Source organism: Passer montanus, unplaced genomic scaffold, assembly GCF_014805655.1.
Source record: "Passer montanus isolate IOZ18808 unplaced genomic scaffold, ASM1480565v1 scaffold9, whole genome shotgun sequence".
NCBI lineage: Eukaryota > Metazoa > Chordata > Aves > Passeriformes > Passeridae > Passer > Passer montanus.
Genome location: NW_024374367.1, coordinates 5,254,852 through 5,267,570, shown reverse-complemented (window position 1 = coordinate 5,267,570; position 12,719 = coordinate 5,254,852). Strand labels below are relative to the sequence as shown.

Below are 12,719 nucleotides of genomic sequence, written 5' to 3'. Positions count from 1 at the left end.
AGGAACTTGGACAAAGCTTCACTTGGCTGCTGTTTAAAGTGCCCTAGCTTGTATTCACTGACACAAAAAATCCAGTTTATTTTTGCAGTGGTTGTATCCCAGTTGCCATGTACAAGCACAGAAGGAATAGACATAGCATACATCTCACTGTGGATGTTAGACTTCAACTGCTTACAGCAGAATAGTGCTTACACAAGGATTTGCAATCCATGAGGTGAACCCAAAGCCCACCACAGCATATCCAATCCTCACTGTGATGTACCAGACATTATGTAGGCATCTTCAAAATTCAAGGTTACCTGCAGGAGGGACAGAGAGCCAAGGGAGGCTGATAGACGGGTTAGAGACCACATCAGAGTCCAAAGAACCATTTGGTTAAGATACAGCATACACTTACTGCAAGGCTTTTGAGTACAGAATTGGGATTTATCTCCTAATGATGACCTAGAAGAAAGTCCTCCCTAATAGATTACAGAGCACGAGTTCTTCCTTAGGAGGAACACAAACAAGCAGGAGTGTAACTACACAAACTTTTGCCTCGTGGGGAAAGAAAATCTGCACCAAGTCCCCAGAAGCAGAACCTAAGGGGAAAAACTCACTAGAGTTTCATTGCACAAATCCAAATGAACAGGCAGAGCTTGCTTAGCCCATTGCACAGAACCTCAGATCTCAGTTGACTCAACTCTGAACCCGTGGTCAAGTTCCCAGGAAGAGCAAGGGTAGCTCTACTCACCCCACCCAGTGGGGGATTGCAAGAGGGTCAGGTGAGCATCCACTTTTACCACGCACACAGACAGACAGCAATCGAGAAAAGATACAGAAGCAGCTAGCACAAGTTTCACAGACAGACACAGAATCTTCATGAAACTGCTACTCTTATTCCTCCAAACACCACCTACAGACACTGTTACCCCACCACTTTTGACCATTAGCAGGAATTCAGCCTGCAGCAAGCTAAGCAGTGCCATACAGTGAAAGCTGTACCACACTGCTCAGATCTCCTAACAAGGGTAGGTGGTGCCTTCCCCTAGTCTTTTCTACTTATATTTCAGTTTTGAGTCTTCCCACAGCAGTTAACATTCAGCCACACAGCATTTCCTTCCTCCAGCAGGGACACATTTAGTATATCCAATTCCGTTTTTCTTGCCACATCCAAGTTGATTGCAGCTACCCACCCCATCCGCTTCCACCCACCATCACTACCATGGGGCACTCCTTCTCCCCATGGGTGGGTACTCTAGAACAGGACCCACAGCACTATCAGAGGACACAAAAAAAGCAAGAAAACCCCACAGGCACCTACGGTTGGTCTACAGAAAGCCTGGCTACATCACCAGCAGCCAGAGTCACGCTCCATGCTTTGTAAGCAAGAGCCACTGTGACAGGCTCTTCAGGCACACCGGTACTGCACCAGACAGAGCCAAACTCCAGTTCACTGAGCTCTGTGTCTTTTTTACTGTAATGACTTATGACTCAGGTGACATATTCATGAGCTCACTATCATGCCAGGCAATCAATGAAGACAGAGCCACTTGATGCTGGTGGCAGGGACCTGGTAAGCATCACAGTACAGCAGAGGTTTGTTCAATCCAGCATAACCAGCAAAACACTTTCACTCTGGTGTGCTTGATAAACATGGATCAGTGGTCTAAACTCAGCAGACCCTTGCTCAGGACCCAAACTAGCTGCTCATCAAAGTCTTTTTCTGAGCAGCAGAGAGAAAACAGAATTCTTCTGCAGCCTGGGGGATTCAGAGACCATTGTTTTACTTCCCATTGCTTGGAGCAGACACAGAACAATGCTGGCAACATCGCAGCATGACCACACACAAGGCTAACCACATTCTTAGGTTACAGTTGTAGGCTAGAAAAGAGTTATCCTAACCCATTTAGATTTAAACATCCCTATGTAAGTCAATACAGGACGTGGCATTAGAATATGGAACAGTTTAGAGTTCAGTCCATCCTGAATAGCTGGCACAGCCTTCAGTGCCTTAAATGAAAAAGCTGTTTAGCACATTAGTCTATCTGGCCCCAAGTAATTTTACTGAAGTTTGATCACTTTACAAGTTTCCGCTCATATGTAAAAGAATGCAAGAACAGTCTGTGTAAGCTACCTTAAAGTCTCCTGTAACTTGGAGCTCATAGCTCAGGCAAAGGCATTTTTTTGTTAGACCAGCAGTCCAACTAGGGAAACAGAAGGTCCTGAGGAGACCAAGTACCTTCCAAAGCTGAAGCCACCTCCAGCAAAGAGGTCCACTGAGCATCTATCAAAAATTATTTTCAAGGGGAAGGAGTGTCATATTTCCAAGAAGCAGAAATCTGCTTCCAAGACACACTGGATATTTTCCAGAAAGCAGCATCTAGGGAAGTCACAGATAAGTGGCAGACAAAATGAAAGTGTGTTTTGACTACCTCTTATGATGTGTTAATAGAACATTGAGTGAGACAAAAGAACCCTTAAAGGTATACAGGCTGAAAATACATTTTCTTTTTTCAGTTTTCAAGGACCTAGCTCTAAGCCTTACAGGACAACACATTTACTGTTTTACAAGAGACTAGTCTTCCCTCTAAAAATGTACAGTTTGTTTTGTCACTCTTTAATCTATGAGCAGCATAGGGAAGTTGGTTTTCAACTATTTTCCTAAAATGAAATTTCTATAAGGTCCTCACAGGTCATGATACTTTCACCTTAAGCACACTATAGACCACAGTGTGTGCATCAAGTACTTGATCATTAACCAAAACCCTACCCAATGCACATGTCAGGTTTGGTCAGTACTCCTGCAGCTGGGATATGCCACCACCAAACTCACCATGAGGCAAGTGCCAACTGACCATGATTATAACCCCATCCTCTCCTCACCCATCTCCTTCCTGGCATAGCTGAACTCCCTGCAGGCACTGAAGCAGGACACAGGATCACCACAGAGACAAATCTGTAAACAAATCACACAACAGTAGCCACGGCCAGCAGTGGATCCTACTGCCATGGCACAGACATGCCACTGCCCATCCACTGACTTTCATTGCCACTTCACATCCTGCCATTGCAAGGCAAGCCAGGTCAGCTCACTTACCTGGTGAAAGTGCAACCTGGCAGAGAAACCACATTTTTCAGTTTACTCAATCTGACTGTAGCAGCCCAAGACAGCAGTTTTACTCAACAAGGCAGCTTGGCACTCATCCTCCCTCTACCAACGACACAAGGCTGCTGGATGAGCAGTGGCCATGAGAACACTGGCAACAGGTACTGAGCAGCAGAGTTTGCACCTAGGATGTGCCAGCTGCAAGCTTGGGTGCATCTTGGCAGGTCTCACCCCAAAACCATTTGCCAGGCTTCAGTCACCCAACTCTTCTGTTTCTAAGCTACATGAGTTGCCTCCTATTACCAGTTACCAGGGTTTCTAGGGACCAGCTCAATGCCAAATTAGCTTTAACTCCCCTCCCTTCTCTGCTAAGCAATCTGCAGAGTCTGTGATCAGCCCCTTCAACCAAGAGAAAGCCCTTGTGCTCCACATTCCTGGCATCCTACTCCCAATGCCTGTCATGCAGCATGCCACTCAGCACCCAGGAATTTGCAATTATCTCAGTCTAGCAGACACAGAAAAAGGCTAGACTTAACACTTGTTAACACTTGAGCAGCACAGCAGCCACCTCACTTTGAGCAGAAGACGTGAAGTCGCCTGCTCCCACAGCAGCTTTTTCAGATCATTCACTCCCATCTCTGCTGGGTGGCACAAAGCACCTATGTGCTTCATGATCTTTTTTACGGTAGATCATGCATGCAGTCAATTTTGCATTGAAGTGAAGACACTTCATGCCTAGAAGAAAACCTTATTGAAACTAGCAAAAGACTTTGAGCAGAGACTAAACAAGAGGTAACAGCAGCAGGAGAGGTTGGGCTTCTAATGTGCATCCAGAAAGGGTTGTGGTCAAACACTGTGCATAGGCAGACTTATTTTAAATAGACAAACACAGAATGCCAAAACCTTGCTACTGAAAAGGTTTTAAAATGTGGTTGTAGTACAGCAGCAGTAGCTGAGCCATAACACATGGCTTCCAAAATGTTCCTGGAAGTTAAATAATAACTGGAACAGGCACTGCATCCACTTAGCAGAGGTCTGATGGCATTATTAATGCCAGAAATCCAGCAGGCGCAGCTGTCAGCTTTCCCCAGTTGATTTGGCTCAGAGTTGGCCCTAAACACCCCAGGCCCTAAAGACCAACCTGGTCATAAAAGTTCTCCACCTAGAATCTTTTCTAGTTTGGGTTTTTTTTACTTCACCTTCAAGGTCTGCAATGACCCTGGTTTTGTTCAACAACACAAAAGAGACTAAACAGTAGAAACAAAAAGAAAGCCTCAAGTTCTTCAGAACCTGCAGGGAAAAACACACCAGGGGCAGGTAGTGATCCCAGTGGACACTGCATCTGCAGGACAGATGCCAAGGGCTTCAGCCCTTCAACCCAGCAGAGCACTGTGAGGCTCACTAAGAATGTCTTTTTTGGAAAGGGCATTCAGAATGTTTTTTCAGGACAGGCTCAGTTTATCCAGGACTGTACAGTAGGGCTCCTGTGCTACTCCTTGGCTCCAGCTCAGGTGGCAGAGCACTGATGAAGCTGTACAGCCTTCATGCAGAGGCTGGGACATGGCAAAAGCATTAGCAGTCAGTCATTCCATTCTCTCAAAGCTTCAAGTTTTCTCAGGATTTTATTTTTAAAATTTTATTTGGATTTTTAATAACCAACACAAAGCAAGTAAGCTGTAAAACAAACAGACATGTCTTAAATGATTACAGATACCCTCCAGTTCAGCCTAACAGTGTAAAGGAGCTGTGCTGCTGCAGAAGGATTTCTAGAAGGGAAGTCACTGAAAGCCCGACCTGACTGGAGTAGCCTTGATCTCCCAAGCCCATCACCCTCGGGAAGTTCCACAGACAAAGAGGAAGGCAGTTGGAGCAACAACATTTTTCTAGGGAAAACAATACAATAGGAGGGGAGTGCTGGCCTGGTGTTGGAGCTAGTCCAGCACCTGCCACAGAAAGGTGAGCTCTGATGTTCGCAAAAGCTCAGCCCAGGAATCAGCAGCTGCAATTCGAACCCCACTGAGTGCAAAGGGAATCCATCTATAAGTAAATAATTAGCACCAGCTTCATTCCCAGCTGCAAGTTAGCTGTTCTGCTCAGGGAGGACAATCAGCACTCGGGACCAACAGCCCTCACTTCTTGTCCAAAGCTGCTTTTACACAATAGCAAAGGGGAAGAAGACAGTACCCAGCTACAGGTTTCCAGAGCCAGCCGGGTCTCGCCCAAACTGGAGAAGTTTATATTTTCTTGCTATTGTAGTTAAAGCCTTTGAAGAGAAACAGCTTTTATCTTGGCCAAGCATTTTAGACAACTGAGAGCTACATTCTACAAATTCAGCTGTGCAATTCATCGAGGCCAGAATCATCAGGAAGCAGCAGTTATAGTTATCTGGCAAAGAGCAAGAAAAGGCATTCACATTCCTTCCCAGAGATCTCTCAGGCATTCAAATTACTGCTTTACAGACTATGTTGTGGCCACACCTGAGCTATTCCCCAAACGGTCACTGAATGCATTCCTGAGGGATCATCCGCAATCCGACGTGCATGCCAGCAGCCCTCGTCTCCAAACTACCAGCTATCAACCAACTGCACGCTCCAGTATGGCACGGGCAGGCAAATCTCATGCCAGCCTGGGTGGCAGTAGCTCAAAGCACCCATTGCCTGGGCTTAGCAGGGTTACTTGAACATTTCCTGCCCTAACTTATCACAGCAGAAAGACTGGGGAGAAAGTGCAATCCTGTTCAAAAGCTGCAACTGTGCTTAGGCATCAATGCTAATCTGAACACTGGCATCATCTACTGGGCTGTGGTGAGCCAAGTCTCCCCACACTCCTCTACTACCTAAGGCTGCAGCTATTTCTGCACAGCCGTGAGAGTCTGGCTCCAGCACCGTGCCGAGCCCAGGTACGCCCAGCCAGAGCAGCATCGTCCTGCCGCATACTCCTGCCGGGCTGCGGGAGGGGTCAGTGCCCAGGGGAATTGGCTGCACAGGGAGAATACACTCCGGCACTAGTTTCCTGGTTTCTTCAGGAAAGACCTGAAAGCAAAGCTTCACCTATGAAGTAGTGATCATAAGGGACGCTGAGGACAGGAGCTCACTGCCAGCCCCGACAGCCGGGCTGTGGGGCAGCCCCACGGCACACACAACTCCTTAAAAACAGAAGCAGCAAAAGACCCCCCCAGCTTCCGAGCCCCCGCTGCCCTGAGCCCCGTCACAGTCCCGCCAGGCAAAGGTCCAGCGCAGGAAAACACACAATTGAACAAGAAAACAACAAAACGGCTCGCCGGAGACACACTCACCGATGGAGACCAGCTTGATGCTCTCCCGCTCCAGGAACTCCAGGGCCACCGAGACGTTCTCCAGCTGCATCTGGCGGAAGGTGGGGCGCGCGTTGTACTTGCGGCCCATCTGCTTCTGGCTGAGCACCTCCAGCAGCGCGATCAGCCGCAGCCCGTCGCTCAGGTCATGCTGCAGGTTGCCGATGCGTTTGTTGACGCAGCGCAGGTGCTCGTTACACCAGCGGGTGAAGGTGTTCTGCTGGATCCGCTTCCAAGGAGCGTCCTCCGCCAGGTCCTTCTCGGTGGCGGGCATCTCGCCGTCGGGATCGGCCGCTCTCCGCGCGCCCTGACCCCGCGCCTGCGTGCTCATGGCCGGCCCTGCTCCGCCTCCTCGATCCGCTGTGCTCCGCCCGCGCCCCGCCCGACCGCCTGCGGGGAGGGAGGGAGTGGGAGAGAGAGTGAAGAGCGCCGCGCTCAGCGGAGGCCCTTCTGCTTTTACTGCTCTCGTTCCGCTGCCGCCTCCCCCGCTACCCGACCCACTCGCTCTGCGCGGTCCCGCGCCGCCGCCCGGCCTTTATCCACGGGCTGCGGCACGCCCTCCGCCCCATCAACCCCGCGCCCCGCCGCACCGGCCCGCGAGGGCCGGCCTGGGATGGGCTGGGCGCGGCGCGGTGCGGTTCGGCTCGGCTAGCCTAGCCTAACCTAGCCTGGCCTGGCCGAGCCCTTGGTAGACCGGGGACCACCCTGGGCCGACAGTCACCTGGCCGAGGTGCCGGGCGGGGCTGGGGCGCGGCCCCCAGGCACGGGCAGGAGTGCAGCTGGCCTGGCGCTACTGCCCGGCCGGGGTGCAGCCCCCTCGCTCCACAGACAAGTTAAACCCGCGGCAGGAACTGGAGCGAAGCCCCTGACCCACCCGCACACCCCCACCACAGCCCTGCTCGGGCGGCACAGGTCAGGCCGCAGCCGTGTGACGGCCGTGGGTGGATGCAGCCACGGGCCGGTGACCCGCCGGGCCTGCAGAGCTGTGCGGGGTGGCCGGCAGAGCCGGGGGGATTCGGTTCTGCACAGCCCGCGCCGGGAGAGGCTGAGGGTGCTCCCACGGGGTGCGATGTGGCTACGGGACGGCAACCTCTGTGCCGATACACGATTTTATCGGCCATTAGAAAATAATAGAAACCTCTAAAAGTAGTCAGTTATACAGTTCGAATTCTTGGGGAGGTTGTTTGCTTTTCCCCCCACTTTTGTGACTGATTTCCTGGCGCGCCACTCCCTGCTGACATACAAGACTGTGACTTGCCGCTGACTCATTTGATGACAACAGTCATTAGAACTACTCCAGCTGCCTTGCTTTTATACTGAGTTTTTGCAGGTCTCCGAGGCATCTCACGACACTTACAGGGTCCCTGAAAGCTGCAGTGAGGGGTCCCTGCGTGTCCCTATCCCGAGGGAAGCCTGTGCCCACCCGCTCACCCAGCACACACTTACGGTCTTGGCTTTGCTGCCAGGAACTGCTCCACTGATTCAAGCGAAGTGTGTGCCTGTCTACCTATTTACATCAAGGCTGCCACTCTGAAAGGTGCAGGTGTCTGTCAGAGAAAACAAATCCATTAAAATACAGTCAATAAAGTCTTATTTAGTTAAATTACTATGGTCATTCTCAGCTAGAAAATTAGAATGCAGATGTCCAATTATTTTATTTCAAGGGTGTTATTCTAATGCCTCCACTAAACCATCACACCATGGTTTCTCTCCGGTGACCTAATAGATCCTTCCCCCAGAATAATTTATATTACATGCATTTGTTTACAATAAATTAAGAAAGAAGAAAATATGAAGGTGAGGTAATGTGGGAGTTATGTCTAAACTTCCATTGTTCCCTAATCAGCATTGCCTCCTGTTTTAAAACTATCAAAGAAATCAGATCAGATTTGGTATACTGAAATGTTGAAGTGTATCTCACGGCACAGCAACCACTGCCCTTTCCTCAAATTACTGAGCCAAGCAGCAGGAAGCTGCTTTTATTATTCAAATAAAAACTGACATTAAGTGAGAGCTTTTATTTACAGACCAAAACCACTGACAGGGCACAGAGATGCTGCAGCCAGGGTCGGTTGTGCCCCAGCGCAGGCTTGTCCAGCCCAGGGGAGAGCAGCCTGGAAACATGGAGCTGAGCCTTTTCTCAAGGACTTTTCTCCCATCATCCTGTACTTCATCTTTTAATAGATACTAATTGCTTATTGACTTTGGCCTGGGCTGGGACTCCTTAGCAACCATTCCACATCCGGATTAGCTGATTGCTTATAATATTTTAATTTCCATTCCTTTTCACTGCCACACCTAGTAATGCACACTCTTCAATATCATTTTGTGCCCGTGCCATGCTGCAAGTTGAAGCTTCAGCCATTGTTTTTTCTGTAACAAAGGTAGTGAATAGGAATTACATAGGAAAAAGACAGAATTAGTACTAGGACCTCTCTTTTTAACTTACGTGTTTTGCTAAAATTTTCAATAAAGTTAATTTTTTCCATAGACCCAGCAAAGAAAATTTTCACCCCAGTGATATACTGTGCAGTGACATGCTCTGCACACATAAGAACAGTGGTTTCTTTGAGTGGTTTTCTACCACTCCATCCATCCATCCATCCATCCATCCATCCATCCATCCATCCACCCATCCATCCATCCATCCATCCATCCCACCAGAAGCAGTGAGGCACAAAACCAGATGTGAAGTGCTCAGCAAAGCTCTGGCACAGACATGCAAGCCCAGCTCACCCTGTCAGACTCAGGACAAAGGGCAGTGGCACAGTCAAGGCTGTTGCTGTTGGGACCATGCAGGGTTGGTGGGGTGCTGGTGGTCTGCGTGCAGCAGCCTGTGTCACAGCTGCCCTTCCCTGCACATCACAGGCCTTTTGATCCAAATTCAGCCTTTTGCATCCTAGCTGCTTTCATGATTAATGGGAAACACTGCTTTATGGGAAGAGAATGAAAAAAAAGCAAAATAATTTCTTTTTTCTGAGGAGAAGATCTTGATTTGTTCCTTTCTTCCCAGTTACAGATGACCCTCACAACTACAGTCTGATCAATATTGGTTGATGGGAAGTGAAGAGGGGCAGCCCCTGCCTGCATGGCACCCCATTGCCTGCACAGGTGACTGGGATCAGGAGAGGCCACAAATGGCCACAAAAGTGATATCCAGCTGTGGCAGCAACTGCAGGGCTGGGCATCAGTGCTTGGTCTCATCTACTGATGAGAGAGTCCCTCTGTACTGCTCTGTCATCAGATTCTTCTTGGGGTCATATTTGACCTGAAAAACTGTATTTCCTTTGAAATGAAGTTGGAAGACAGTTTAACACAAGTGAACCCGTGTTTCAAGTTTCATGAGGAGACAGAGAAATAAAAACAAGCTAACCCGTGAATCTGTACTTGCTGGAATACCATCTTGGTACTGTATATTATTACAAATTAACTAATGTATGCCTTGCAGAAATACCTTCTGTGCATATTTATATGGGTAGATATTTGTGTGGATGTATGTATTTAAGCAGAGAGGGAGATTTCAATGCTGTGCTCTGGGGTGGATACTTTTTTCTTTTGATTTGTCCTGTATGACAAGAATCTTTCCGTTCCATTCTTCCTTTACTTGCTAGATGCAGATACAAGGAAGGAACACTGTTATTGCTTTCTTCGTTCTCTTTAAGAAGTTGTACACAGCAATGATTTTTTTTCACTGTTTTAAAAATACTCTTCCTCTATGGTAATTCACTGCAAAGCTGAATTTAAAAAGACCCCATTTAATTCAGCAGCAGAGGGCTTCCTCTGCCACATACACACTGTTTTATCATTAAACTGCTCAGAATATTTTGTATTTGAAAATACAGCCCTGACAAATGGAATAAACTGTAATGGCAATTCATTATGACATGCTCTCTTTTTAGTAAGAAGTCACTGCAGAATGTCTCTCAAACCAGAATATGGCATTAAGCTCTCTGAATTCACAGGGAGTTGCTTTTCTAGCAGGATTTTTAAAAAATTAGGAGCACAGTTTAAACTGTAAAGGTAAATAAAAGTTGGCTGACCTTTACAGGTCTTTTGCTGCTCTTTTGGGGATCATTAACAATCCTTAATAGAAATTTAATCTCATTTATCATATCCTCAGGGGCCATGGAATGGTACCATGGTGCTCCATGATGGACACTTGCCATTAGTTTTTTGGAGCATACTAAGAGCAGAGGGAAATGGCAGATCTAACAGTGGCTGTTTCACTGAGGAAAAGTCTGTTGAAGCCTGGTTTTGCAAAAGCAGAAGGGTGTGGGGTGCGGCAGCATGGGCCTTGGCTGACATCAGTGAACAGCACATGATGGGGTGACTACAGAAGTCAGGTCTGCTTCAGGGTAATCAACTTGTCACAGTCTCATGTGATGGTATGTTCTTGGATTCCTCCAAGTCATGGGCCCTACATGAGAGATCCCAGCCATTTGGGACATTGTACATGCTCTCTGCTTGACACGTTGTTCAGCAACAGATTGCTTTGATTGTAAGAGGACAAGAATCAGAATTAATCTCAACTATTGATCCAACATCTGCACACTTTGCTTAGAGCAGGAATCAGCCACGGCTGAGCATTCAAGATGAGTCTTTGCAGGCAAGAGGACTTTTCTCTGCCCTGGCAGGTCGTGCTTTAGTTATCACCTCTCTGAGGATCTCTGCAACAGAAATGTCACCTTTTAAAGATGTCAGTGGTGCTGCTAATACACGAGGAGCAATGACATTTTATTTTCCCACACAACTAACCCCACACAAGTGACTTTGAAGATGCATCATATCTCAGCAGAAATGCGTGGTGAAAAGCCAGCAGGATGTCTCCATCTTTGCCAAAGGTTTCTGTCAAAGCAGCAGCACACTGGAAGTTTGTACCCTGGGGCTGTCAAACTTGTGAGTTGTCAGGGCAAAGGCTTGGAAAAAGAATAACTGGGCTATAGCACCCGGGTAGCTTTAGAAATTTATCAGGAGATTTTAAATATTTATAATTTTTTGGCACATAATAGCCTTATCCAAACACAGGACAGCATTGTGCATTAAAACAAAAGCCATGCATAACAAATGCCATAAAATAAATTGTAGCACATTCAAAGCAGTGTGCAGATGCTAATCCTCAGATCCCCACAGGGCAGCTCGTCCGCTAACCCAGCAGCCAGCCAGCAACGCTAAAGATCAGCAGCTGCGGCTCACAGTAGTTAAAGGTTTGCCTTTTCCGAAGCCACAGGCACTGCAACTCAAAGGGATTTCATGACTAAGTGACCATAAATGGCATTGCTGAGCAGTCGGCAGCACCGAGCCTGGCTCAGCATCACAGCCGGGTCCTCCCAGCCTCCCGTGTCAGAGGTTGCCAAACACACTGCGCACTTTCTTCACCCGTTACCTGTTTACTGGGTTCTGAAAGACAAGAGAAGTGTTTCTTCTCCATTCAAAATTCTACTGATGAAGTAGACATTAAACCTCTCCTTTTGTTACCATGATTCCTACGAAGTGAAGCCAAACCAAGCCGTTCAAGTCAAAGCATGAATCAAATGGATATTGCATCATATGGATTGCATTTTCCTTATTCAGCAGCTATATGGAAGGCAAAGAAGCTCTTCATTATACAGATATTGGCTAGGGCCTTTGATACAACTTGTTACGAGTTTTTCCATCTTCTGTTTCCTCCTCTGTTATCCAAGGAAGACAGCAATATGCGAGGCTGCAGCAGCAGTTCAGTTCAAATCAGACAGAGGGATGTCTTTAGGCAGAGAAATCTCTAGAAATATGCTGAAAAATATAACTTGTTCTAGAATTTGCATTGAAATTTATATTTGGAAAGTCTTTTCAGGCAACACTTGCTTCTAGTAGCAGTTGTGTTTGGGGCAATTTTCATCTCTGTGTCTAGAAGAACATGGTTTTACTTCTGCATAGAGTTCTTGCTGCATTATATATGTGTATATATATGTCTTGCTGCATTATATATGTATCCAGAAGCTGAAACTGATGCCAAAAGCAGCGTCCATCTGACAAACACAGTGTTTTGCCAGAACTTGCAGTGCTGCCTTTGCCTTGGGTCCCAGGGAGACCCACAGCTGGAATTTAAAGGTCTGCTTTTGACACAGGTTGTAAACAGCCCAAAAGCAAGGCTGCTTGTGCTTTTGGCTATCTTGAAATCAGAGGAGAAAACTAAACAGAAATCCATCTAGCACATACTGAAAGAGCAAGGACAGGGCATTCCCTGGGAGTGTCTCATGCAGGAATTCACCTAATTTATTTGTCAAAATACCCTTGCTGCTTGTTCCATGGAAATGTGGTAAAGTTCATCTATCTCTATTT

At 47.4% G+C, this 12,719-nt stretch overlaps 1 protein-coding gene across 4 annotated transcripts in view; it reads right to left on the bottom strand.

The window, feature by feature from the left end:
• Positions 1 to 12,719, bottom strand: part of FLNB (filamin B) — an 86,771-nt gene that overhangs the window by 64,896 nt on the left and 9,156 nt on the right. For 3 of the 4 annotated variants that reach the window (XM_039734096.1, XM_039734099.1, XM_039734098.1), the window contains exon 1: positions 6,384 to 6,902. In XM_039734096.1, the coding sequence (XP_039590030.1) occupies positions 6,384 to 6,732 (349 nt within the window). In that variant the 5' untranslated portion in view covers positions 6,733 to 6,902. Of the gene's footprint in view, positions 1 to 6,383; positions 6,903 to 7,847; positions 7,949 to 12,719 lie in introns of those variants that run through there. The other variant, XM_039734097.1, reaches the window with a different exon arrangement.